At 40.3% G+C, this 27,649-nt stretch overlaps 1 protein-coding gene across 5 annotated transcripts; it reads left to right on the forward strand.

The window, feature by feature from the left end:
* Positions 1-2,317: 2,317 nt before the first annotated feature.
* Positions 2,318-27,554, forward strand: LOC105196464 (head-specific guanylate cyclase). Of its 5 annotated transcripts, none has more exons than XR_003268747.2 (11): positions 2,320-3,448; positions 14,763-14,842; positions 15,492-15,574; positions 21,524-21,869; positions 23,463-23,832; positions 24,060-24,239; positions 24,475-24,613; positions 24,904-25,070; positions 25,636-25,765; positions 26,849-27,003; positions 27,088-27,325. XR_003268747.2 is itself a non-coding variant. In XM_011162417.3 (11 exons), exons 1-11 carry the CDS (start codon positions 3,200-3,202, stop codon positions 27,281-27,283), a joined length of 2,085 nt encoding a protein of 694 aa, XP_011160719.1. In that variant the 5' UTR covers positions 2,321-3,199; the 3' UTR covers positions 27,284-27,554. The 5 variants fall into 5 exon arrangements, 3 of the variants coding, with proteins under 3 accessions (XP_025991131.1, XP_011160719.1, XP_011160718.1); XM_011162417.3 differs by having other exon boundaries at positions 2,321-3,424; positions 25,636-25,779; positions 27,088-27,554; XM_011162416.3 differs by having other exon boundaries at positions 2,322-3,448; positions 25,636-25,779; positions 27,088-27,554.
* Positions 27,555-27,649: the final 95 nt, after the last annotated feature.

A 27,649-nucleotide genomic window follows, 5' to 3' on the forward strand; every position in this document is an offset into this window, starting at 1 on the left:
TTCCTATAATGACGCACAACATTACGCTAACCCATTACGCATTATTGCGACGTTCTAAATTGCAACGATGAAAGATACAAACAGTAAGAACGACGAATAGGAAAGCGATATATGATCCTACTTGTTTGAATTATTCTCGTTCAGAAAAATCTGAACGAAGCACGAATCGTTGATTAAACGTTCTAATTCTGCAATGTTCGATATGCGCCGCTCCTGAGAGATATTTATATTTTTATTGCCCCCATTTTATAACAATCGGGTGATTATTTTCTCAATAACGCAACGTACCGACGCTTATGTATTAAAGAAAAACATTGTGAAAAACAAGCTGTGTATTAAATATATACTATTAAATATATACTTTTTTTTAAATAAAAATATTCCACCGATACCGACGAACACTCGCGCAACATACATCTTCGGTTTTGTTCTCTCTTTCCGCCGATATTTACACAGATCTCTACGGCGATCGTAATTTACGGCGCGTTTCCGTCGGGAATCTCTTGAGCAATGACCGGGCCAACCGGCCTCCTCTTAGATAGACCACTGACATTCAGCCGCGGCACGAAGCAATGCTCCTCGTGATAATGGTCCACACATCGATCGCTCCAAATTGTCGAACATCAAGATGAACACCCTATCACCTCTAGCATAGACGCGAGGCAGAAAAGTGTTGGACAAATTTCGTTACCAAACTCATCCATTTTACTATCCTTTATACTCTCCCGCGCGTTTTGCCGATAATCTCGTGCAACTCCCGTTTTAGCACTTTACCGTGAACTACATAATTGAGGGGACATACAGAGAGGATAAAATAAACAAAATTATATGAATAATTATCGGTTATCGATGTTATCAAACCGCTTGAATATGGCGTTTAAGTAATTATATATTGGGAGTGTAATATATATATATATATATATATATATATTATCGATGGTTATCCGTTCACGTTCGGAGCATCGTGACATTTCGAAGGACGTGACGTTTAAGTGGTTATGTTGGAATTTCGCAGAGAAGAATTGGTCCACTAGTAATATAAAACAGCGCGGTAGAACAGTAGTACAAAAGTAACAGGAATGTACAAAAGTAACAGGATCTACTTCAAATATCTTTTCCTACTCTCTCCCCCGGAGGGAAGATGTGCCATTAACTTGGAGGATGTTAGGCGGTTTAATTTCACAGTGTATCACTTTCTTACGCACAGATCGCGTATCCATTCGTTAAATGTTATATAAATCTTTGAGGTAATCAAAAAATGAATTGATTTTTGTCCCGCACTCTTTGAAAAGTGCGAGCGTTTTGAATATTTGTTTGAAAGGGACGTTAATAAAGTTCCTAACAAGCTTGTGCATGAGATCTGTAGAAGATCTGTAAGAAAACACTTTAATATTGTAATTTTACCTGGATGTACAATAATTATCTATAGTGAACTTATAATAATTACGATAATGTCACCGGAACTTTCACGGTAAACGCCTGACATGAATACGTAATATCAACTTAGCAGACTGTTTCAAGAGATGCAAGATAATGGCATCACGATCTTGGTTACGGAAGAAATGAGAATTACAAAGTTCTAAAATGGAGAGAGCGAATGCGATAATTTAAATATTGCTTTAAAATTGTGAGAATACACGCACCTACTAATGACAGAGAACAGTTCGCGATAACAATTGCACTTTTTTTTATACGACAAATTTTCCTTCAACTTAATTAATTCATTGCAAAATTTACCTTTTCTATTTTCTCTCCTATTTTAATAATTTCGAGATTTGCAGTCCACGCAATGTATGTCCTATTAATTTCATTACAAATACGTTTGATATTCAATAAATTCCTGGAATAAATGAGGTGCTCTACATGTTGCCCTACGTACGAGATTTTCATCTGTCAGCTACATGCGCCGCTTTTGCGGCTAAATTACACAAATTAATAATGAATAACGAGATACAGGTTAAATTTCTGAAAAATCTCAGAGAAACGTGCAGAAAAGCCAGAGCAGGTAGCTGTATGGCAGGTCAACCAGGTGAGGTAGGCAAACAAGGCAGAGGGAGACAGGCAAGCAGGCAGTTTTTCTCCTCATCTGCGACCTGCGAGCGGCGAGGACAGAAAGCGCGGTAGTTCGAGAGGGAGGCTGAAAACACGCGCAGGCGTCTTCGCTGCCCTCCATCGTGGCGCCTCCACCCTCCGCACACCCCTTACGCCGTAGATTCACCCTCACTCGGGTGCCTTCCTCGTCGCTCACCTCTCCTCTCCTCTCCACTCCTCTCCTCTCCTCTCTGCCGTCTCTCCGGAGCGTTGCTCGTTGCGCCTCGGTCAATCCGCAAGCAGTATGGCGCTACGCGCTCTGGCACGGCAACGTACGTAGCCGTCACGTCGTCGTTCACACCGCCCGTGTGTCTGTCTGTGTACAGACGTCGACGATCCGCCGCGTCCCTGACAGAGTGAATCCGCGCGCGAATTACGGTTGTCAGTCTTGCGCGGCTGGTTCGCACTTTTTGACGTCCCGAGGGAGCGAGGTTGCGAGCAGGAACCAGTAAGAAGCGAGAGACAGAGAGAGAGACCAGATAGAACTAACGCCTAGGGAAAAAGATGATTTAAAAAAGCGATTTCGAAGAAGAGAATTTTAACAGACGAATTATCAATATGCAACTGCGTGCATCGCATCCGGTCCGACGGCGGCCGTAGACGACGCCGGGGGTTAAACGTGCGCTAGCGGTAGTGAGACGAGAGGCTCTTCTCCACAACGCATCCGGTAAACGATAAAACGGCCGATCGAGGATGATAGGCCCCTCGACGACGACGGTCACCGTCACCGACATCGGTAACAGCAACGCCAACACGGCGACGATCGAAAAGACAGCGACGACGAAGGTGGTGTTGATTGGGAATTGTCGGATCAGTCTCACGTGTTCGCGCGCCGCTTAGAGAACACCGATATGACAATAGGGTTGCGAACGGTCTCGTAAAAGAGCACTCACGTTCATACAAATTTCGCTGGGGAAGTGCGGTGAGAGAGGGTACACGGACACAGCAGAGGCTTCGTCGGGCAACAGCAGCACCAGCTGATCGCCGATAAATACGAGACGCGCGCGCGGCATGTCCTCTATTAATTAACACCGCGTGTTCACGTTTCACGTTGATAATCTGCGGGCGGATCATCCCTTGAACTACAATAGAGCGACGAATTTGCAAGATGGCATGTCCATTCTCTAGTAGACGTTTCAAACTCACTCACAGAGATGATAGCAGCAGGGAAGGGGACAGCCATCGCAGGATTCCGAGGATCAGGCAGGACGAGCAAGGCAAGCCGTCGCTTCAGGGGCAATCATCGGTTCAGATAACGTCGTCGCTTTTAGGAGAAGACGGTGACGACCTTGAGGACACACAGACACTTAACCTGAAGCACCTAAGAGCCGCGGTGACCCTCTTGACTAACCCTTCGGTATTAAATAAACGACGATTTTATTCCTTCAGCTTTTGCTACACAATTTGTCGCGTTCACACACAAACACACACACACACACACACACACACAGTCACTTTTTCACTTGATCTTAACGCAGCGTGATTTACCACTATCCAGCATGCACCTCTTTAACGTGTTGTTGATGTCTTGTTGACGTGGTAGCAAAACTCACAAATAGATGTTGCATGCATCGTCCCCGAGCTTTTAGATGAAAGTGGAGACCCGGAGTCCACTGTAAGAAATAGTTTTAACGCGCGGCCGGATCAGCTGGGTCTTGTACGGCTTTTCTCCCGATAAGTTCAAAGTCGGATTAGTGCAGGAGGCGGTGACACGCAATTGGTTCAAGCTCGCCCGAGGTTTTATTCCACTTTGTCGTCTACGTACACTCGGCTCTCTCCTTCTCTCTCTGTTTGTGAATTTCCTTCTTTACCCTTCTCGCCTCTAAAGCCGGTATAACCGCGGATTTGGAGTGCGACCGAGTTCCGTTTTCAAAGACGGCAACGATCGTGATAAACGAGACGCGCCGAATTGGGGTCGTTTGACGTGCAGTATCTGTGCGCTTCGGCTGGTCGAATTTATATTTATCACATCGACCTAAATGTCGGCACGGATAAATTGAAGCGACATTTGCCTTAATTTAACCGGCTGCGTTCTTAAGAACGCGAGATAAATTATATACGCGTCAACAACGCTTCACGAATACTTTAATATCCCGCCTCGCCTAATAGCCCAGCGAAATTACTTTCCTTGCCCTGCCACGGGCATACGCATTAATAACGATGCGCGTTTTTTTTGCTAATTATTATTTAAAATACTGCACTGCACTCCCAACATTCTCCACTTCTTGTGCGGAAACCGCTATCAAAACTTTCCATACGATAAGCGCGCGCGCGTTTACGAAAATCACCATGGGAATCGGGACAGTTTTTCATTGAGAACTGGGTCAGAAATATGTAATAAATCCCAACGAAAAGTTTCCTGCCGTCGCCGTTGGAGAAAGCAGGAGTTTCCAAGTTCCTCCTCCGCGCGGAAGCAAACCGCGTTAGCGACTCACGCGAACGGCCGATGTTTTCAAACCTTGTCTCGCGAAAGGTATAGAGCTTCTTGCTAAAGCCTTTTGCATTAAACTTGGCACGAAAGTCTTGTCTCTTCAGCTAATGTGTACTTCTTTTATGCTTTTCACAATATACTTTCCGCGCAGCTTTGGAACTTACTTGATAAATTACGCAGCATGCAACTCGAGGAGAGATATGAAACACATTATTGATGTTTATCACTGATGCAGCTTCAGTGGTTTCAAACCACCCCCAGCGGTAGTAAATAATGGTTTCTTAACACGAAACAAATCAATATTCGCTCGTGCACATTTTCTTGACGAAAAGATAAAATTACATTTTCTAATAAATCTCTCAAAAAGTACACGCCCGTTGAATCGTTAAATTGTGCAAGTATCATCAGTCGAGATAATATCGGCCACTTTTGATTATTGAATTGCCACAATTCGACGGGTTTTCCAATGCTATCCAATCACGTTGGATCAATTCCCCTCGCATGATCGTATCTATAGTTGGCAAATGTCATTGGTATTTCAGAGAGTTAATGGCGTTTGATGGTAGATTAAGGAAGACGGGAACGCGGCACTTACGATGATAACGGCGTGTGCAAATCCAAGAGGCGTTGAGCCATACAGACAGCCTATACTATCAGCATTCGATATACGACGAGCCAAGTGGAAATGAATAGGCACGAGAGCGGAATATGATGCGAAATTCATATTAGCGGGTGAAATCGAACGTGTCCCGAACGATACTTGTTGACTACAGAATATCACAATTCTACGCGATAGAAACGACTTCCTTTCGCGAAAGACAAATTCTTTGCTTCTTCCACTGTTTTTCTAAATTCTATTCTATCGAGCACACAAAAGTATAATTAATTACTTTATTCACTTTAAATAGATACTGTCAAGAGAGAGAGAAAGAGAGAGAGAGAGCTAAAATAAATGTAATAAATGTGTCATAAGAAATGCTTTTTGTCCACCTTCCTTTCATCGATTGGTATCTCTTATAATAAGTATAATTGGAGAAAATCTTTTGGGGTGCAGAGATGAAATGGGATTCTGGAAATGTCGCCGCTCTGGATAAATATTACGGAGACGAAGATTCGAAGGAACAAATCAGGGGTTTCGTTATCGATTGAACTTCTGTGAAAGTTCAAGCGAGACAATGGGCTATGGAAGCGCGAGTTCCATTTGATTCATGATGGTATATACATATATAACGTCTCTAATATCGTAATTCTAATTGACAAGTCGGAAAATTTCCAATAGCAGAAACTTTCGTCTTCAATGCAAGCGAACGGAGTTGCGTCTTCATGTCTGCTCTGGAGAAATTTTAGACATTCCGTTAAATTTCTTCTCTCTGTGTTTGACGTAATAGTGCGCATTAAGTATGACTGTTCGAAAATTATAACCGCAATTTGAGAATGTGATTGCCAATTCGCTATAATGCAGTTTACGGGCGGAGTTTCAATTTCAACGGTAGCGATTGTGCGATTCTAGTGGTGTCACGAAAATCAATAAACCGTACAGAATTCGGATCTAAATGAGGCTGTTGAAATTTTGTAACACGGACGCGGTCAGACGTGCACGTATACGCATAAAAATTATAAAAGTTTGTTGCTTCGTGATAACCTGATAATCTTCGTGATTGCTCGAACTGTAACAATTGTCAGTCCTTGATATTGTTTGTTCCTCAAATTTCTTTTTTTCAAAAAATCAACGTGCCACGTAGTCCGAGATGACGCAGAAACGAGTATTCGGCGCACAGCTTCGCGCTGAAAGGGTCAAGAGCAATTAGTCTGGGAGGGTGGAGAACACGAGATTGCTTTGCAACGTGTACACACAGTCGAATATTCCTTCGTTCGTCAAACAGTGGCTGATATGGCAAACAGTTTGCTAAAACGGATGAATAAATGACCACGAAGGGCGAACATTACGAATCGCTGATGGCGCCGTGGAAGACACCCACTCAAAGCTGGTGAGCGCTGTAGATCTGGAGCTGGGGTCAGGTTCTATTAGTCCAGCAAAACGTAGTCTAGCAGTGCGCGATGAACGTCTTTCTATCCACCTTCCGTTTTAATCTTTCGAAATGAAAAGAGAGATCTTTCCAAGGACGCCCCAAGATATTTCTGGCATAATGGATGTCATCATCGCGCTTTTCTTCATCGAAGAACCGATATTTTATGATGCCCCCTCACCAACTCTTGGCATGACGCGAGCATTAAAAAATAAAAAATCTATATATATATATATATATATATATATATATATATATATATCCTACATACGAACCATTATATCGATACGAGAATTAACACGGAGCGTAAAAAAGTAGGTATATCGGATGGCTACATCTCTGTATGTGTGCGTGTGTATAGAGGGAAAAGGTGCTGTAAAATCGGAATTGGATTTTACGAGCACAATACCTGCGCGCAACGTAGCGTGGCGGTGGAAAAGGCGGATTGCAAATTCCAAATGCAATTAATCTAACGAGCGGGGTACCAAGGTATTGTTTCCGCAGTTGTCTTTCGTCCATCGAGCTCCGCTAATTACTATTTTTTCTTCTCTCTTCAACGGCGTAGAAGACGAAGGAAAATTAGATGCCGTTCCATGCACAAAGTCGACGAAGGGAGAGAAGACGTAGTACCGCCCTCGTACAGAAGCACGCTGCACAACTCGCTATTTCTCACTCGCCGGGGCATTGAAATTTTTACGTTGGAATGCCGAGAGATGCCTTTGTACGTCTAAAAGACATTCTCGTAAACGAACATTAAGTAGATTATCCCGCCTAATCCCGGAGAGCGGCGGTATTAAACGAGCCATTTCTAATGGCGGCTTCTTAAACGCCCGGGCTGTGTCGTGAGAAACGCCCGTTCGCAGTCCGCGAGAAACTTCAGTAGCACGTAACTTACTTATCGTGCCTGACCCAATAATGGTGTACCTCGATCGTCAGTTCGGTGTTAGCGGCACTATGATATATCATGCGGCTTGCGTTAATCGAGAGATCGGGAGTTGATACCCCCGGTGTGGATTGAACGACGTTTTACCTCACGCGGGAAATTTACTAAAATAATAACGTAATATTGACGATACGGACATTAATTACGATTTAATAAACGTCGTATCCAGGGAAATGACGAGCGAAATAGATATATTCGGATTTGATGTGTCCCGCGCGTTTTATTAAATTTCACATGGATGCCGAATGTGTGCGGCGACATTTTTAACACAATATTTCTCTACATCGAATCATATCGCGCTATAGTCAATGCGTGACATTAATATTCCAAGCTCTACCGCCGTCCATCCCTCTCCCCCCTCCCCCCTCCCCCGCGAGTAGCCGCTACACGCGCATCCGACGACCGGCGCAAATATTGCGTATAAATTCACGGAACCATAAATGCAGTTACTACGATAACCTACCTACGCACTATATCACGGCACTTTGGAAACTTTAAGCACAGCCGAAAGTCCACATGGGCGTGTACTACCTGTCGCATATTGCATCAAGCTGAAATTTAGCATGCACGAGGAAGAGAGATAAAGCGCTGGAAAATTTTAATTACACGTGCAAGCTTGAAGCATTAGCCGGGGAATTATCGGGTATTACTTAAATGGAGATTAACGTACAATTTTTCAATCAGTGGCTTAAGCTTCGATCTCGGGCAGATTACTCGGGATAACGCGGCGCAAGTATATCACGGCAATCATCGCGCGCCGAAGCACGGGTATTATTATTAATTACGGAGTATAATACGGTTCGATGATTATATGAGAAAATTATTGTCTGATACCCCCGGAGATGTGGGGCATTAATATACATTTTGTGTAACGCAATTTCTTTCGCGGTTCGCCCTTCGCGAAATAAATCTAATAATTCACGACAACGATGACGACGTTTCCCATCTGCAGGTTTGCAGCTTACCAGAACTTAATCGCGTTCGTTGCAATGCAAAATACGCTCTCTTCAGGGGCGATCGATACATCCGTCGCTTCTAACGGCACTTCCAACATCGTCGGGTAATCGTAAGGGTCGTAAATGCAGTTCCGTCGTATACCACGCCACCGTCTGCCACGCTATCGCGGTGTTATGGAAATACCGCGATCGATTTGATAGATTTGCATAACACGCGTGTTACCGTCCGTGCGTTTTTACGACGGGCCGCTCGGTGATAGATGATCCCTCGCTCCTGCATGTGAGGACGCTCCTCGTGCGCGAACGAATGATTGTGAGAAGCGCAGTTCTTCCAGGGACTAGCCGCATGGATGCTTTCGGGGCCATTACGGCGAGAAATATGCCAGATCGATAAATAGTCGCAGATACTCTCTTTCGTCTCTCTCTCTCTCTCTCTCTCTCTCTCTCTCTCTCTCTCTCTTTTTTAAATAGTTTCAAGATAGTAGATATAAGCGAAAACGTGAGGTCAAATAAAATTTCCGGTGGTGCCTTGAAAATAATATTACAGAAAGATACTCGCGTAATAAATTTAAGATCCTTTTACTCTCATAAACATCTCTCTTAAGCTGGAACCAAGGCTTAACTGAATCTCTCTCCGCCTTTTTCCAGCTCCGTCTCTCCGTTGAAACGCTTATCTGAAATAAATATGTTTGTATTTCCCCCTCACTGAAAAGTGCGAACGTAGACATTATTGTACGCCGGATAAATTTGAGATAATTTATATGCTGGATTCGTGTTTACCTTTATCGGAACATAAATACTGACGTTACGCGAGGGAGAGATTCAACTTTTATCAAATCGACGTTGCAAATGTGTACCTCGTGCTGAAAATCCCAATGGGCGGACAGTATTTCGCATTATTTTTATAGAATTTTAACAGCAGTTCTACTTGTTAACGTTTCATGGAAATAGTTGTTGGAAAATTTAATGTTGATACATTAATAATATAGATTACACCGTACGTACATAAAACAATGTTAACACGTACAAATGGTTACTTGGAGATTTCAAAAGGAAAGGATTTCTCCGTTTGCACGGAAAACGCTCCATTCAAAGGCCGCTATTCATTATTACAACACAGCTTCTTTATAACCTGATATCTTTTATGTTTATCTTTCGTGATTATTCTTGCATTAGAGACTGTTTCATTAAACTCACAAGTTCACTATATAAATTGCATCTGCTTCAACCCGATGCGGCACACAAATATGGAAATAGTCGGATATTACAATTTCATGACTCTAGAGAGTTGCATATGATATTCCGCTTGACGTGAAGGGAACACGCGCCAAGAAGCAACAGAGAAATACAGAGTAATCTTGTAACATCTCCCAAAGTTGGCCAAAAGTCAGATGCGACAGACAAGCCAGCGAAATAATGCTCGGCAAGAATTTGGCGTCGCTTCTCTTGCGAGAGTAAACGATGCGGTACCTCGTAAAGAATAATAAAGAATCTGAAATTTTGTTTACTGCCGCTGCATCAAGAGATATGTTCCTTTGACGCGATAGGAGCTTCGCCTCGGCAGTTTGGCGCATTACGGGAAATGAAATTTCGTTCATCATTACGCAAATGTGACACTCTGCGTCGTTCGCGGTATCATCTTTCGAATGTGTCGATTCAACGTCGATATACGTTCGAGACCTGTCTAAATGAAAACGACTGCTAAAAATATCGCGTCGGTCGAGATTAGAAACGCGAGCTTTGTAAGACTACGCGGTTGTTTCCGCGCAAAAACGGAAAAGCATTCAGTGTATCTTAGTTAACCACGTGGCACACTCGTTTCTACCGAGCTGTCGGCTCTTCATTAAAGAAAACGCTAGTTACGTTTTACGTCAGGGACGTGCCCGAGATTAATCCTTTTTCTTAACATTTTCTATTTTCTCGTAACGTACGTCCTTTTGCGCTTTGTGCAAGCACTCCGAGTGCTTTATGAGAAACCGGGAGTTTCTCGCAACAAAAGACTATCTTTTGTAAAGAGGAATGTTTAATGATATAACAAATATAACAAAGTATATTCTGCGACAATGTTTATTTAAAGAACAAACAGAAAAGTAAGGAGAATATTATAGCCTTAACAAGATATGATTACGTCAATGTTTCTTGAAACAATTGGGTTGTTGTCATCATCGGCGAATATTAAGATGTAACATAAAGATCGTAATTATTTCTGTAATACACAAATGAGCCTTACTAACGGAAGGGTACAACTGGGTTATTCGAGCAATCTGCAGTGGCACGAACAACCAGTACGCCGCCAAAAGTAATTAAACTATGCTATTCAACAGACGGCTCGTACCTATTACATGGTTTAACGTTTCGCAGATTACAGCGGGACACAATATGGCGGATTGTTCCGCCCGGTTGGCATACTCTACTTTTAATCCGCGCAATCCCGTCGCGTAAATACGTAGGTACAAATGGAAATTGCAAAAAAGCCCGTTGCATTTGCATCGGTTGTATTTCAGGGAACACGCTCGTGACTAATCATTGTTACCGCGAACGACACGTCGTCGGCAGAGACAAGCTTTATGGTGACGGTTCGACACGGGGTTCCATTTCACTCCGATGAATTGGATGGACGCGACAGAAACTTCGTTACTTAGTTAAATTGACGGAAATCAAGTTTCCTACTTGCGGAATTGCGTCGATACGCATCGTGACGAAAGCCGTGTATGTTTGCATCAGAATCTCCGCGGTTCAATGTGAATTTCGCACCGAGTCACTTAAAGTCGCGTAGAATTTCTGAACGCGAGAAAGAATTTTCAGCTCGAGAAGCGTACGGAAGTTTCACAAAAAGAGGGAGAATTGCGAAACTTGCGTGCGTATTGTGCAGATTGCGACGAAACATCTGTGTGTGACATCGTAATTTATATCGCCTTGTCAAAAGTGAACAAGTGCATAAAACGTAACTTTATACCTTCACGAAACGATGAATATCGCGATTCATAACGCTTCCCGGCGGCGAGAACATTAGCCAAACATTTATGAGAAATAAATTGCACATTAATTCAAACGCGAGTTTTGTGTTGTGTTTTATTGTAGTGTTGAGCGCGCGCGGTTACATGCCCACTTTTACGTATCGCACCGTCGTTGCTGCGCCAGTAATTTGCTTTCCATCATTTATTTTCTTTCTCTTTTAGGCGACGAAGCTTTATGAATATTCTCAGCGTGCGAAAGTGCCCGATAAAGTAAAAATATTGGCCGTCGCTAGCGCGCGCTGGCGGGACAGACGTCGCGCGCGAATCTCGTTGCAGCCAGCCATCGCGTTGCGAAGTACTTGAAATGCAAAAATAAAAAGGAATCTCTCCACGTATTAAGTCACTTAAGTACCTCTCGCGCTCGGTGCACTTACTTTGATTTCTCGAAGCCGGCATGGAATAATGGGTGGCCGACTTTCCATGCTATAAAAATATTAGCTGACGACACCCCGCAATGATATCGGTAATTCTCTCACCTAAGCACTTTACGCAATTATAAGATAATTATTCAGTGATGTCAGGAAAGCTATTTTTTAACTTCTTTTCTCTCTGCGAGACAATGTTCGCGATTACGTTGTGACAAAGTGTAAAATATCGCAATAAAAAAAAAAAAAAAAAAAAATTTGTTTCACGTGAGAAAATAGATAAATAAAATGCCAATCACTCTCCAGTTGCTGCGATAGTAAAAGTAATTAACACAAAGCGAGTCTGTAATAGAGAATGCCAAAAATGATTTGTCGACTCATGCACTTTTTAAAAATAAAACCCACGTAATACTTTTTACGACTGCATAAACTGACACGTCATTTCGTCATGATTGTCCTCCCACAAGTAGTTTGAATGACCTTCCTCTGCCATTCTAGAACGACCTCTTATCGATTTTGGCGCCAATCGGAATGCGTGTATCGAGGCGTTGGTTGAACAACATTTTGCATTGCCAAATTTCTATCGTATTTTTCTCTTTCGTCCTAAGTAAAAAAATCTATTCGCTTTTACAGTTTCCGTAAATGCATTTAGGCGAAGAAACATTTTTGCTATCTTACTTCTGCTCCTCAGCATGCTCCCGTATAAATAGGTCAATCGATTTATAATCGAATTAAAATGTCCATTATATATTCTTTCGCTTTGTCTCTTGATATATTAATCTCACGGGGTAATAACCCATCAAATTTTATATTTTTCGATTAACAGCGCAACTGTCTCTGGAAAGTTAGAAAGTAATTTAGCTATTTATATTCGCGAGATACTAATTAAACCGCTTTTCCCATTTTCCTCCTTTTTGTGTACATAATTTCATTATAGCAGTTTCGTTTGTATTATATTATCCTCAGACGAGTTGAAAATTAAGATGCGGTGAATTTAACGCAGCTGGAAACAATGCGCCTGGAATCGACGGAGGCGCAGCACGTAGTTCACTGTATGTTAACATAGCATCTAAAACATAATTATCCTAATCTCCCGTTCTTTGTGAGCCAGCACATTTAATTCGCATTATTATGATTCCCATGGCGCACGCACACGAGGAAAAATGTTAATACGCAAAGAAGAGATTAGCTCGTTATATCCTGATTTTCCGTAGGATCATCCCCGATCTAATTCCCAACATAGACTATAATCAATTATTAATGAACGCAGGTACCTACATAATTCATGTCTCGTTCAACTAACATTCAGGATTTAACTAATTATATGCTTTAATAGATTATATTAAAACTTTTGATGTTATGATAATCTTGGGCTATAAGTAATTTGCATTAATAATGTCGTCTCCCGTCTAATTGGAACGTTTCATACTGTTGCGCATATTTTAATAAATTTTGCTTTGAGAATGATTAAATAGGTCGGTGTACCTCCTGACAAAATTGTTGAGTAAAATTGATTTTACGATGTACAAGTTTTATATTGATTACTCTAGTTGCCATTTCTCTTGCGATATGTCAATACAAATGGATATCATCTGTCAATGTTAGTGGATAATGTCATTTGTCGGATATCATTTTGACAAATTGTTATGTATCGAATGAATTCCGTTGAAATGGAATATCCAAATCAAAGAGACCTTCCTTTCCTTTTCTGTTCACATCAAGTTTCCAAGCTAGTACCATTTATACAGAGAAGTATGCTTATACCTGAATTTCTCTCAGTGTTCTCGACAAAAATTTTCACCAATTTCCCAATCTTCACTGCTATGAGTGTGCGATATTTTCTGAATAAATTTTGTTACGTCAGCTCGAAATGGAAGTGCATTTAATTATAATTTCATTAACGAAACGTTTATAATTCAAAAAATGTTTCATGTGCAATATCTTACGCATTATGCTATATAATAAAATATCAGGCATTATGGAGCTTTCGATATTCAATATTGAACATAACTTTGTTAAAACAGTCGTAGAAGTTGGCCTCATGATTCTCTTATTTTGCACAGTTCCCAGGCGTGATAGATACATATATAGTTAGAGCCACAATTAATTGCCATTTAACGTGATATTAATCGTAACTTAGTGCGAATCCGGTGCAAGAGAGCTAAGTTGGAGAATAATTTTGCCCCTAACAACGTTATGCAATGAAGGTCACGTGGCTGAAGTAATGTCCCATATGAGTGCCCCAAGCGCTATTCTCTTGAGAAGAATTGCCCATACGAGCGTTCCAAATGGTGCCATAATTCTCGTTGTAAAATGCAGGTCGTAATTTACGGCGAAAATCTAGGCACCGCATAACTATCGGATTATTGCTACACTACGATTGCCGAATCACACGCACTCGTGCACATCGGGACTCGTTGTTAATTTAGTTCAGTTACGTTGATACATGAACACTGCGTGCACGTGAGTATCAATCTTTCAAATCCGTTTTTTAAAATCTCACATGCAGCCTCCGCCGACAACGTTTTTCGATAAAAGTTGGAAGCTAGTACTGACAGCGCTAAATTATGTATGTGTACAAATAAATTTTTTGCAGCGTATCTCACGTGTTAAATATTTTCAAATGTTATATGTTACATGTAGCTTTCTGATTAATTTTTGACAGATGAGAGAGCTTAATATTAGCTTTTATCGCTGTTACCTCTTTAAATAAAATTGTATGTATTATTTTCACAATTCGTAGAACGTTATTACGTTCGTTTATTAACAATTTACGTAATAAATACGTCAATTATTTCAAATATTTTATTAATTTTTGTTAAATTTAATTGAATATGTTGAAAATAAAACGGCTACGCAATGAGAAATAATATATGCAACAATTAGCTCTGTTCTTTCAAAATTATTTTTGAAATCCTAATTTCTGTTGTAGAACGAAGTGGTGGCTGTGGCGCTAGAAGCTCTGTTAAATAAACATGAAGTACCTCTTCCAACGTCGACAACATCGTCTTTGTAAGTTTATTCACCAAAAATGTTTTCTGTTATACATGTTATGCAGATACATATTATTTTGTGTGGAAAAAGAAATTGAACGGAACATTGTTACAAAACAATTGTAAATTAACTTCTTTGTTGTTAGTCATTTAATTTAATAAATTCAAAAACTTTTAGTATGTACTAATAAACTTAGCTATGCTTCTATGCGTCTATGTTACATTTTCAACTGTACAAATAAAAAATAACGCTTTTTAATAACGTCTTTTTAGAGATTATATTTAATATAAGACTATTGAAGACATGTTAAGTAAATAAGAAAGTTTGCTACGTAGCAACTATAAAATAATTTAATTTAATGTAGTAAAAGTTTGTAGTACAAAAATCAATATAAAGAAAGTTGCATCGCGTATATTTTAATTAATTAAATTAGATTAGTTTAAATTTAATTAAACAAAAATGTGTGTAGGTATACTGATATGCGTTTCAAAACGTTTTTATTTAATAAAATACTAATTAAATTTTTTAATAAAAATTCTACATTTATGAAATACATATAAATCAAATTTTTGTTACCAATTATTGCAAAATAATATTCTTGCAGGTTCACACTTTAATTAAACATATATGACTTTTAATAATAATAAATATTTTTTTTATTTTTCAGAGAAAAACTTTTAAGTAACGTTGAAGAGGAGGAAAATTATAATTTACTGGAAGATATTTACGAGACGTTAAATTACGATTGTGGTAAGATAATATAATTTTTACAATTTAATAGTAATAAAAATAGATGTTATACAAATTCATTATATAAACAGAAAGTCTAACAGCATGATGTTGAATAAATTTTCATTACGGTAAACTATTATTTATTAGTTACTTCGTAACATAACGAGTGGTTTTACAATAACAAACGACTTGCTGCCGTAGGGCATCATTCGCACTCATTAAAGCAGTTTGTCCATTCGTGTTTGTTCGCGCTCGCTTACTTAGTTTAGATCCGGCTTTGAATATAAGGAGATTACCCTAAATCTATCACAACTAAATTATGAAAATTTATCACGTCAATACGTTGTTTGATCAAGAAAATTGCCAGAATATTAGAATGATTATATTTAACATATTTGTAAAAATCTCGACAAGAGTTGCATGAAACGCAAATAGTTTCTTGTACTACTGCAAAATGTTTTACTTAACATTTAGTTATAAGCAAATAAGATTTTCAGAAATTTAATTTATGATAAGTCAAAAGTGCTGAATGATTATTTTACATGATTGAAAGGACTGTTAAAAGAGAAAAATTGTAAAATTCTATGAAATTTTATTTAGAATAGTTCCATGCAATGTATTAACCGTTTTTTAATCGTACCGTTCAAACAAGTGAAAGCTAATTTGCAATTACTTTCTGCCAGCGCCAAGCGTTACCTATGCGATTTCATGCTATCTTCTTGCATTTTTTCGCAATTATATCTTAAGCACTATTATCAGCTTTGGTTTTAATACGCGCGGCTGATAACGCGAGATCCGTTAATATAGGGTTGACCGAGTTTTTAATTGAATGAATACAGAAAAACTGGCGCGAAAAACTGAATCGATATTTACGACGTCTCAAATGAAATATCCAGTAACCAAGATGGTAACAATGCGATCCATCAATTAAGCAATTGATAAAGTGTCTTTTTTTTTCTCAACCCACGCGCTTTTATTCCTGTCGAAAGAATTAACGGATTTCCTTCAATAGAGAAAGAGCAAATTCGGCGTCACAAGAATTAATAAAGTTACCTACGAACGAAATTCAATGCAAAAATTCAATGCAAAGCGTTTGAAATAATAAAAAAGAAATGTTGTAATTTTTCATACGCGCTTGCAATGCAAGTTAAAATATGAGGACCGTGAGCGTTGCTGTCGTTACAAATAAAGCCCGGGGGCGAGGCAGAGTCTCGTCCTTCTTCACATTCAAATTATTCCAGCTTTACTAAATGTGTCCGTCCTGGATCCTTGGTTACGCGTTCTACTTTCCCTAGCAACTGCATAGCGACGCGCAATCTGGCATCGTATAATAATATTTTAATTTTGTCCTGCGCTTTAACTCTGTCCGTTACATGCATTTTTGATTTCAGCTTGTAATTCAGAGGCGAGAAATTTTTATATAAAGGAAACTAGCGCTAATATTGCCTCTTTGAAAAGTAACACCAGTCTCTTTTTGAAATGTGCAAACATTAAATGTGCAAACATCAAAATAAAAATAATCAAGAGACAAGCGTCTAAATTATGATTGCTCGCACAAATGATGCGCTATGCAATATCGAAGAAAAATTTCACGACACTCTCCTTTTTTATTCGTTTGAAATGAAAAAGTTTAATGGAAAAGAGTTTTTGCTTGAGAGCAAAATGGCTTCATGAACTCGCGTATCAGGATTCCGATATTTGCTATCAGAGATTACAAACTATTAGGCGGTGAAATACCTTTATCGATATTTCAATCACATGATTCGATACGATTTTAACGAGGACGCTGTCGCAAGGCAGATAGTCTCTACACAAATAGATTGCTATATGTGGAGGATTTCCTGGCGTTAACGAAGGAACCTCCGGATAGGTAATACGTACTCCGAAAGATTAATGAACTAGATGAGCCCGGTCTTGGAAAATCGTGCCTGCGATACCATACCGATCCGCCGTTACACGGCGGGCCCTATCTTATGCACGCAAGCAGCGCGTCTTATTGATTCAACCTTATACACGCGACAGCGAAACGAAACGCTTTCTCCTTGCCCGTCAAGATTCGAAAAATACGTCAGTTTCCACCGAATTTGTCTCGTCTCCTCCATAGTACTGTAAAAATAATCTTATATTACAAGTGGACCACCCGTGGGCTGGCAAACTCACCCGAGACTACCGAGTCTTTATACCGAGAAGAAGTGGAACGAGAGACGCGCGAGGTGCAGTTGAATATTTCATCGATTGTATATAGAAAAGCCGCGGCAAAGGAGAAACGAAAAATTATTCCGCCTTGAAACTCGCCTCTCGATTTCCATGTCGTAAAAGCTCGTTATATGAGTTTTAGTCCCAACTTCGAACAATAACAGCATTAGGTTCCTCAGTGTTATTGTATGTACATTGTATTACAATACAATTGTACGGCTCTCACATTTCTATTCCGCGATTGAATTTTCTTCTATTATCCGCCTCATCTTCACAAGCTGTACTAAAGATTTTACGATCTAACACTCTACAGTTTACGCTTTTATTTTGCTAATAAAGTTCGCAGTACACATAGATTATAATTGAAAATCTTCATAACGTTAATCTTCGTTAATTCCCTCGTCAGTGTATCCTTCTGCACTCCTAATAAATTACAAACATGCTTATTAGCGATAATTAATTTTGTATAATATCCACGCGCAAGTATCATATGGTGTACGGTGTCTTTGGAAACTTTGCAAACTATACGTCGAGTTTATTTGCAATCAATTTAGAATGTTGAAACGACGTCGACGATGACGACGACGACGGCGACGGCGACGGCGAGCACGTAGCGCACGCATACGCGGAACCGGTATATTTCTATGCTAATTGAAACAAGCAAGCCGTACTCTTTTGAGAAGAAGTAAGGTTGTTAAAGTCTCTTCAGAAAGTTGTTACAGCTGTCACTTGGAATACTCGTCTGTTGCTGGCAATCATAACCAATGGAATAACAGACTCTTCAAGTGGCTCCGTAAAGATTTTACGTACATAGAGTCCTTTTATCTCGATGCAAATGTATCAAAGATAAAAAGAGAGTGGAGTATGCGAAAAATATAAAAGCGTATGGAAGCTTGAAAGGTTAATATCGTCTCTGAATACTATATGCGCTCGCTAAACGCATAGTCGTTTTCTACTTTTAATATCATGCATTAATGAATTAATTTTTCATCTACTTGCGCTATGCTAAAAATGTATGCCGCCCTCATTTGCAAAATACATATAGGAGCGCCGGTTTTTACTCGAAATTAACGTTTGAGAAATTTCGATCGTTTAATAATTTATCGCATGCAAAAGGGTCAACACTATGGGCGCCATAACACTTAATAAATTCATTAATGGGCGGTCGTAGATCTCGATTATCTAAGGGAGCTTAAGGGTAATGCTGTTTGACAGCGACGTTGTTGTCAGATGGTTTTCCACGATCCTTCATCTTCGAGCGCATATTAACCCAATTTACGTTCGGCCGTCGAGTACTGTAGTTACAGTGGAGCACGCTTGAGAAACGTCCCATTAATCATCACAGACAATCGATATGCGCATGCAATGTATTTGGATCTGACTTCCTCATCGGAACTTATGAATGGGGGCCTCACAGAGCCGCGTCCGTTTGCCGAAGACAACGCCGCGTCGTCGTCGGAGCAAATGCGCCCTTTGTGACTAATAGCCTGGGTATGTGAAATGAAACGCATCGCGGACGGAATTTAGCGCTCGTAACTTAGGAATACAGAGCTCTAACGCAATAAAACCCTCGACGCGCGCGCGCGCGATGTTACGTAACCGCGTTAGAGAATGCTGCACCACTCTGCGAGAGCGCACCGTGAGCGATTATGTGAAACGCCTGTTTACCCGCCATAAAACATGTAACGCGCCGTGGTAGTTTCCCGTTAAATATATCGCCAACTTATCTCCTGCGTCAAGACGCTCCTTTGACGACGGTAGCAGCATATATACGTATTCTCGCGGTCGAAGTGATCTCCGTATCCAAGCGTACGTAATCCTGAAAAAAAAAGGACAAGGGTAGCTAGCGTAGCGCCGTACTTTCAAGTTCAAACAAAATTGCCCTGCGGTCTCTCTCTTTTTTTTCTCCCCTAGGCGTTACACCGTAAAGGCGTGCACCATAAAGAAATTGCCGTCCCGCTGGAATCTCTTCCCCCCCCCTCTCTCCGCGTTACGTCCGGCCCTTGAATATCGAAGTTCACTGATAAAAGCGCGCGGCGCAGGCCGCGTATTTTAATGCAATTAATGCGATTCAGTACATTGCACATATGAGCATAAACAAGAATAGCTTTGGAAGTATTTAATACGGCATGAGATTAATAAACGAGATTGCGCTAATGAATTAACAATTTCCTCTATTTACATCGCAATATTTGCGCCCACTAGAAAATCAGCGGACCATTAAATTCTCTCGTGACTCCAGTCTATTAGCAACGACGATGTGCCAATGGGAGCGACGACGCGCGTACGAACCGCGCGCTTATCGCCCGCTGACAAATACGCACAGCCGTTTATCAAGAGGGCGGAAAACATGTATTTTTGCTCATGAGGACCTCGCGGCGAGACAAATCGTCAGCATAAGCCACACATTACTTCCACCCTCGTGACCCAGAACCCCCTTTCATCCTAGTGCAGCGCGATCACTTCGCATTTCGTATACACGACAGGAAGTGGTTGTTGCTGTGGTTACCGTAGCACGGATACTTCTCGTACCAACGTAATGCAATCTCGAGAGAAACTCCAAGATCCCGCGCTGTCACCAAAGATATACAGGACATTAGGCCATTTGCAAGATTGACTTACGAAGAGTCTCTATACGGCACGCTATACGGTACGCCTCATCGTTCGACGTCTCGCGATATCGAACAGTAAAATCGTTTACCATCGCAGAGTTTATCGTATCACGAAAAATATGAAAGAAAGCATTCGACGCATTCATGTATGTACATACGGGCACGACCACGCAGACAAACCGTCGCTTATTTCGTTCCCGTATCGCCGTGACCCAGAAAGTTCTAACCGAAAATTTCTTTGTCCCGCGCTTCCGGGTTAATCGCAGAATATAAATATACACATAAATCACAGATAACATTTCCATTTCCCGTGGACACCGTATTATCCTATCTCGTGGATCGCGGGCAAACATTTGCGATATTTCATCGTGTGATTTATCGTATTTATCGGGCTAACGACGCACGCAATTACCGTAAAGCTTTGAGAATATTATTAGGTCGGCGTTTATTCGCCAAAAGCTCGTCGATTGAAAAAAATATCCATGAATATGACACACTTCGATTCAGCGAATCCGCATGATGTGGTGGAACATCCATGGGGGACGCCGTGCGATATAATCCAAATAATTAGCCGGGAGTATATTGTATTGAACGATATCGTACGACCGCCATTATAATTATCGTGCTTTCGTAACGACATTTGATGTGAAATAATATGGGATCGTTAAAGCAGCCCTTGCTCACCGCATCTATTTCCGGATTTGCAAGAGACCCGAACATGCCAGGCTTAACAGAGGCTGAAACAGCGGCGCGCATTATCGATCCCATGAGATTCGCTCGTAATTCTCAAATGCGCCGAATTTAGTATTCGACATCGCGTTAAGCATTCATAGATATTTTCAATAAAAGTTTAGTGGGGATAAACCCTCCGTAATTCCGCACAAAAAAAGAAAAAAATTCCAAGAAGACAGTCGTTGCTGCGCCCTGCCCCAAGTTAAATATAAATCATTTTTTTAAATAAAATATTTGCAATAAACTTATTCTTGTCGGAGAACTTTGCGTTATATACTTTAAGATGATGCGATGTTGGGATGATACAAATACTTATTGTTTACAAAACTCTGTTCTCTGAATGTATCGCAAAGAGAGAAATAAACGGTTCCTGAGTGATTCGATGAAATTCCCTCAAGGCGAACTCATGTTTGCGGAACTTTTGCAGACGTCGACGTGAACGCGTTTTTCGATCATCTCGGGCAGGAGCTGATCGCATGGGCTTGCGTGGGTCTCTTAGAGCGGGCCTTTCGTTGTCTTGGGAACGATCTGACCGCTTTCCTGACCACACTCGACGGCGTAAACGACGTTGTCCAGCATCAGTCGGGATCGGATACCGAGGCGGAGTTTGTGTGTATCGCCACACCGGAAGCGCTGGAACTACACTTCACCACCGACCATCCTTCTATCGCTTATCTACTGGTGGGCAGTCTGAAGGGCATAGCCAGGCAGTTCTATAACGACAAAGCCGATGTATACATACTGCCGGATCCCTACAATACAAAATTTTTTAGGTAAATCTTTTTTGTCGCGTCCCTTATCCCGTTTTATCGCGATCGACAAGCTCGGGCTCTTTCTTTTTTCGTTCCACGTCGCTCCGCTTTTGTCGAGGTTTTGATGCCGCCAGTTCTCAGCCGATCTCATCCGCACAGATTTTAATTTCCGTTTTTTTCCAGCCCGATTTTGAAAGCGGTAGGCATAAGGAATCGCTATCGAAGCGTAAAGGCAAAGGAAATTTTCTAGGCCATCTTTGCGTTTAGTGAAGAATACAAAAATTGTTATCAAACGTCACGCGCGAGCGAGCTTTCCGCAGCAACGAATACAGAGGTTCGCGTTACCTCACTTTAAAGCGACACAATTCTGATTTGACGACTACTACTGGTACCTAAAGCGATAAAAAAGAGAACGAGAAAGAAAAAGAGACAGAGAGAAAGAGAAACGAAAAATATAAAATCAAAACGATACGAGCGCTGGAAAATACAATTTGGAGAAATACGGCGAAAATCGGTGGCACAACATCAAAACTGCGCAACGCGATTATGGCCTTTTCAATATTCGACAAAATTTTTCAATTCACTCGTGATTAAATCTCTGTATAAACGGTGAAATAAATGGTAAAATATAAATGGTGATTGCGGAGATGGACATATAAAATTTCAGGGTTGTCGCCGACCAGCGGGCGATGAATACGCCGTGACACGAACTCCAAATGAGCTTCACGTATCGAATGACTCTTTGCAACACTCGCAAATATTATTCCTTACGCAAATAATTTATACGCATTTATTTGTATGTCATTCATTATTTACGCAAATAATTTACGTGTTCACGAGTTCTAGAGTTTCCATTTCGTTTCGATCACGCGATGTCCCCGTTCACAGCGCGGTCACATACCCAAAATGGTGGTGTGGGCAGAGAGAAAAAAAACGAAGAAAGGAAGTACGGATTTATTTTATCGAATGTTATTATATCGTCCGTATGCTTTTGCATGACGTATTTAATGTTTGCCCACCGAATCGCGTGTACCGAAATAATGTCACGTGAGTAGAATGTAATTCGTGCAGATAGGCAAAGGCAGAGCACGTGAGAGTACAAACCTTTCGTTTGAACAAATATTGATTCTCGTCAGTGGCAAATATTTGATTATAGGTGCGGTACTATCGAGTCTCACGTTAATTCTGAAAGGATGAGATCGACGCGCGAACATGTAAATGACGTGCAAAACATTGTCACCGCACATCGCTTACGTTTCCGAGTTTAATTAAACGTTCCATGCAGGCCGGTTACATTTATCAGCGTGACACGCGGCATCAAGAGCGCGGCAGTAATTGCCTCTTGTTGTTTCATATCATCGTAAGAAATGTTGACCGTCCTATCGTATACTGGCAGTATACGCAGGTGCAGAACTTGAGAATAAATTCAATCCCAATTTTTATACGCGATATGCTCCGCGATTATCGCGGAAATGACGTTTCGAACGCGCATATTGCTTCTTGAGGTATTCGGTAAAAGCGCGCGAGCGACGTGCTGCCTTATTGAATATTTCTTCTGCGTGGCAGAGAAAGGACGGCAGCCGACTGCAACCACGTCTTCCTTGAATATTGCAGATACCGGATTACTCCAGAGCGTTACAGCGAACAGCCTGGCGTAGACGACAACTGCGACGTGGTGTCATCCACTTTCCGTCCACTCTCCACCGAAGCAACGGATCTTCGTATGGGGGTAGCGAGCTTTTGCAAGGCGTTCCCGTGGCACTTCGTCGTCGATCGTCAGCTGGAGCTCGTTCAGCTCGGCGTCGGTTTCATGAAAATTTTCGGGCATCATTTGAACCGGCTCGGCAGGGAGATATCGACATATTTCGTCTTCACACGACCCCACGGCGTCACTCTGACCTTTCACGAGATCCTAAAGCGCGCGAATACTCCGTTTATCCTGACCCTTCAGAGGCCGCACGACGTCGATAAATATCCTGCGGAGGTATGCTTCACATAACATGATTGCTAATGCAGGATGATTAACTTACTCGCGAACTCGAAATGCTACGTAGAGCAAAAATAAAATAATGTAAATAAGAGTAGCCTGGGCGAGGCAAACATTCGATTTTACAACTATTGCCACTGCGGCTTTCATTAATAATACTGTTTGAACACGTGTGCGTGGTAAGATAAATTTATAAAGAGATACCTACGCCTCGTGTTACGCAGGGCCTGGAAATGAAAGGTCAAATGGTACACTGTCCGGAATCAGACTCGATTTTATTCGTGAGCTCGCCATTCTTGAACGGTTTGGAGGGCTTAACGGGTCGAGGACTCTTCATTTCTGATATCCCTCTTCACGACGCTACAAGGGACGTTATACTCGTTGGCGAGCAAGCTAGGGCACAGGTGAGTAATTCACGGCCGATTTTATGTGGCCACCCAGATCGAGCACTCGTTATTTAACGTATAAACTTAATTCGCTTGTAGTTTGTGTCATTAACGGTTGTTATTGTTTCATTGCGGTAGAATAACATACTTTCGACGATTCATTGCATTTAATATAATTAAAACAACAGATCGATGTTCAGTACTATCGTATCCTGACATCCTCGCAAAGTACAATGGAGTAATCTTCTTTCAGGATGGCTTAAGAAGACGTATGGATAAATTGAAAAGTTCTATAGAAGAAGCTAACTTGGCGGTCGATGCGGAAAGAGAAAAGAATGTCAGCCTTCTACATCTTATATTTCCGCCGGATATTGCGAAACGACTATGGCTGGGTAAATTACAATAATCTATATTCGATTATACTATACAATAAGATACAGCAATATTTTTATTTCTCGCTCAAGATTCTCTCTTTGCTCTCCAAATGAAATGTAGTGTAATAAAATATGAAAATTAAAAGAATTAATATAAGAAATAAATTGTGAAAATTAACATAATTATATATATTAACTAAATAACTAAATTACCGAAAAAATTAGTCACGTGTAAATGATTTCAATGACAGCTTAACTATACTGTTATACTTGAGAATTCGATTAATCATAGCATTTAAATTATTTAGGAGAGACAATCGAGGCGAAAACGTATCCGGACGTTACGATGTTGTTTAGCGACATAGTGGGATTTACATCCATCTGCGCTACAGCAACGCCGATGATGGTCATCAATATGCTTCAAAATCTATACGAGCAATTTGACCTTTACTGTGGTCAGTTGGATGTGTATAAGGTATGCTATAAGTTAGGATTTATACTTTCACAAGGATCATATTGATTGTGATATCGATTTAATATAATTGTTAATTTGTTAATTTAATTAATCAAGTGAAGCTATTCATCTTCTTCATTTTTTAAGCTTTTAATTGATAAGAATCGAAAAATAAGTCGTATTTAAATGCTTCTCGATACATTGGAAAAATAACTATTAATTTATCACGTAAAAGAGCAATTTTTAACAATATGTACTTTTATTTTATCAATCATTATTTCACGAGTACCGATCGTTTCGTTATTTCTGTCTCGCGTCGCTAAAATGTACGATGCTGCCATCTGTGAGATACCAAAGGAACTGGATTTAACTCACAGGAATGACTTCTTATCATCATCGGCCTATTTGTTTTTCAACAATAGTGAATAATATAATGCCAATAGAATAGAAAAACGTATTGTTTTGCAAGAATCAGTTTAATTTATCGAGAAAATTTAATTATATCAAACGTGTTCTATAAAAGCTATTATATGCGAGTATGAATGGAATGCATCGATTCTACTTTTCATCTCCTCTATGAATACAGGTAGAGACAATCGGCGATGCCTACTGCGTTGCATGCGGCCTTCATCGAAATACCAATACACATGCACAACAAATTGCTTGGATGGGCCTAAAGATGATACAAACGTGCTCTCATCACCTGACTCACGAAGGCAAGCCAATAAAGGTATTACATCGATGATTGCACGACTGTAGATAAGATCGTGATTACATGCAATGCAATTTTCTTTCAGCACAATATCAATAGTAATAGCATAGCAAACATTACATTTGCTATTGCAATAATTTCATGCAATTTGATATATTACAATCGGCGTTTCTATTTCTATTACATTGAGCAACAAAAACATATCATGATAAGAGTATCGTTAGTGACACAACAGCGTTATATTAAGTATATTAAAAAAAAGAGTTATTTATGTTCAAGTAAATATATTTATTTTATAACATTATTTTCTTGATTTAAATAAATATTAGCTAATATAAAATAATCAATTTTTTAAACTTAAAAAAAATTGTTTTAATCGCACACTCACACACACACACACACACACAAGGAAATAATGTTAAAATAAATACATTTACTTAAACATAAAAAATGTTTTCCAGTCTACTATATGGCATTGTATGTTTCATGTTTTAATACGTAGTATATGTAAAATAAACAATTCAAAATTTTTGTGAAATATATTATTTCACGCGTCTAAATGGTATTTCTGGCAATGTTAGAAACATTACACTATTATAATATATTTTTTAAAATACCTTCGCCAATTTTTCTTCTAAACATAATTTTTAATTGTATGTCTCTTTTTTTTCTTTTATACTTGAAAATAATAATCAGTACAATCTCTCAACTTTCAACTCTCAAATCTCCCTTTCTCAGAAGGGGACACTATATTTCTTCCAAAGTTTTTCAATTGAGAGATATTTCTGATTATTACATATCCATTCAAGCAGACAGTCTGTTGTTTATTATTCTCGCCTTGAATGCTATTAAAACTTTTCCCATTTAAAGTATATTTCTTAACTACGGCAACAAGCGGACGGTTTGAAAATGCGAGAAAACACGGCCCATCCACGGTTGCATTAACATTTAAAGCAAGTTGCACATTTCTTTTTTTCATTGATATTTTCTTGCGACTTGTCAAACTTCTTTTTCTTATATTCGCCAATATGCAGCGTACAGAGCTGTTATCGACTCACTAAATTGTCCCGCTTTACTGTCTTATCAGATGCGCATTGGCATTCACACCGGGATGGTGTTGGCGGGCGTCGTGGGCAAGAAGATGCCAAGATACTGTCTCTTCGGACACAACGTCACGTTGGCGAATAGATTTGAATCCACGAGCGAGCCACTTCGCGTCAACGTCAGTCCAACTACGTACCTGTACGTCTTTCGACAAGATAATTTCATCTCGCATGTACGTACGCGTATGCGCATCGTTCACCACTGTTATGAATGTATTTACAGATGCTTAACACAAAAATCGGGATTCATATTGGAACCGCGGACCAAGGACAATCTACCCAAGGGAATGCCAGCCGATGTATCGGGCACGTGTTACTTTCTGAACGGGTATCAGCATAGCGGTGTCAACGCGAGCGAGCCTCTCGATGTGCATATTCAGGCTGCAATTACGGAATTCGGAATCAGTAGCAATATGTAGATACCTTCCGATACGGGGACGTTTACCGTTGATCAGTGTGTTACTTTAACGATGTTACCGTCGATAATAGCGATGGCACACCCGATACTATCAGATCGATGTATATGGACTCTCAAAGCTGGCACTAAAGGTACATTAAAAGCATGGCGCTAATTGTGTACGAACACATTGAAAGAGATCCTGTGCGGATACTATTTATACGCAGAGTCTTAGATTGTAATCGTTATATACCTATTAAATATAAGAAGCAAGTAAAACTCTATGGACTCTACGCTTGTGTGTCATTTAAAGAACCCTGTCCCATCCGAAAACAGTGTCCATCCGAATTCTCTGACTTATCAACTATCCGTGCCGTACGGAATAGCA

The sequence above is a fragment of the Solenopsis invicta genome, chromosome 2 (assembly GCF_016802725.1).
Source record: "Solenopsis invicta isolate M01_SB chromosome 2, UNIL_Sinv_3.0, whole genome shotgun sequence".
NCBI classification, from domain to species: domain Eukaryota; kingdom Metazoa; phylum Arthropoda; class Insecta; order Hymenoptera; family Formicidae; genus Solenopsis; species Solenopsis invicta.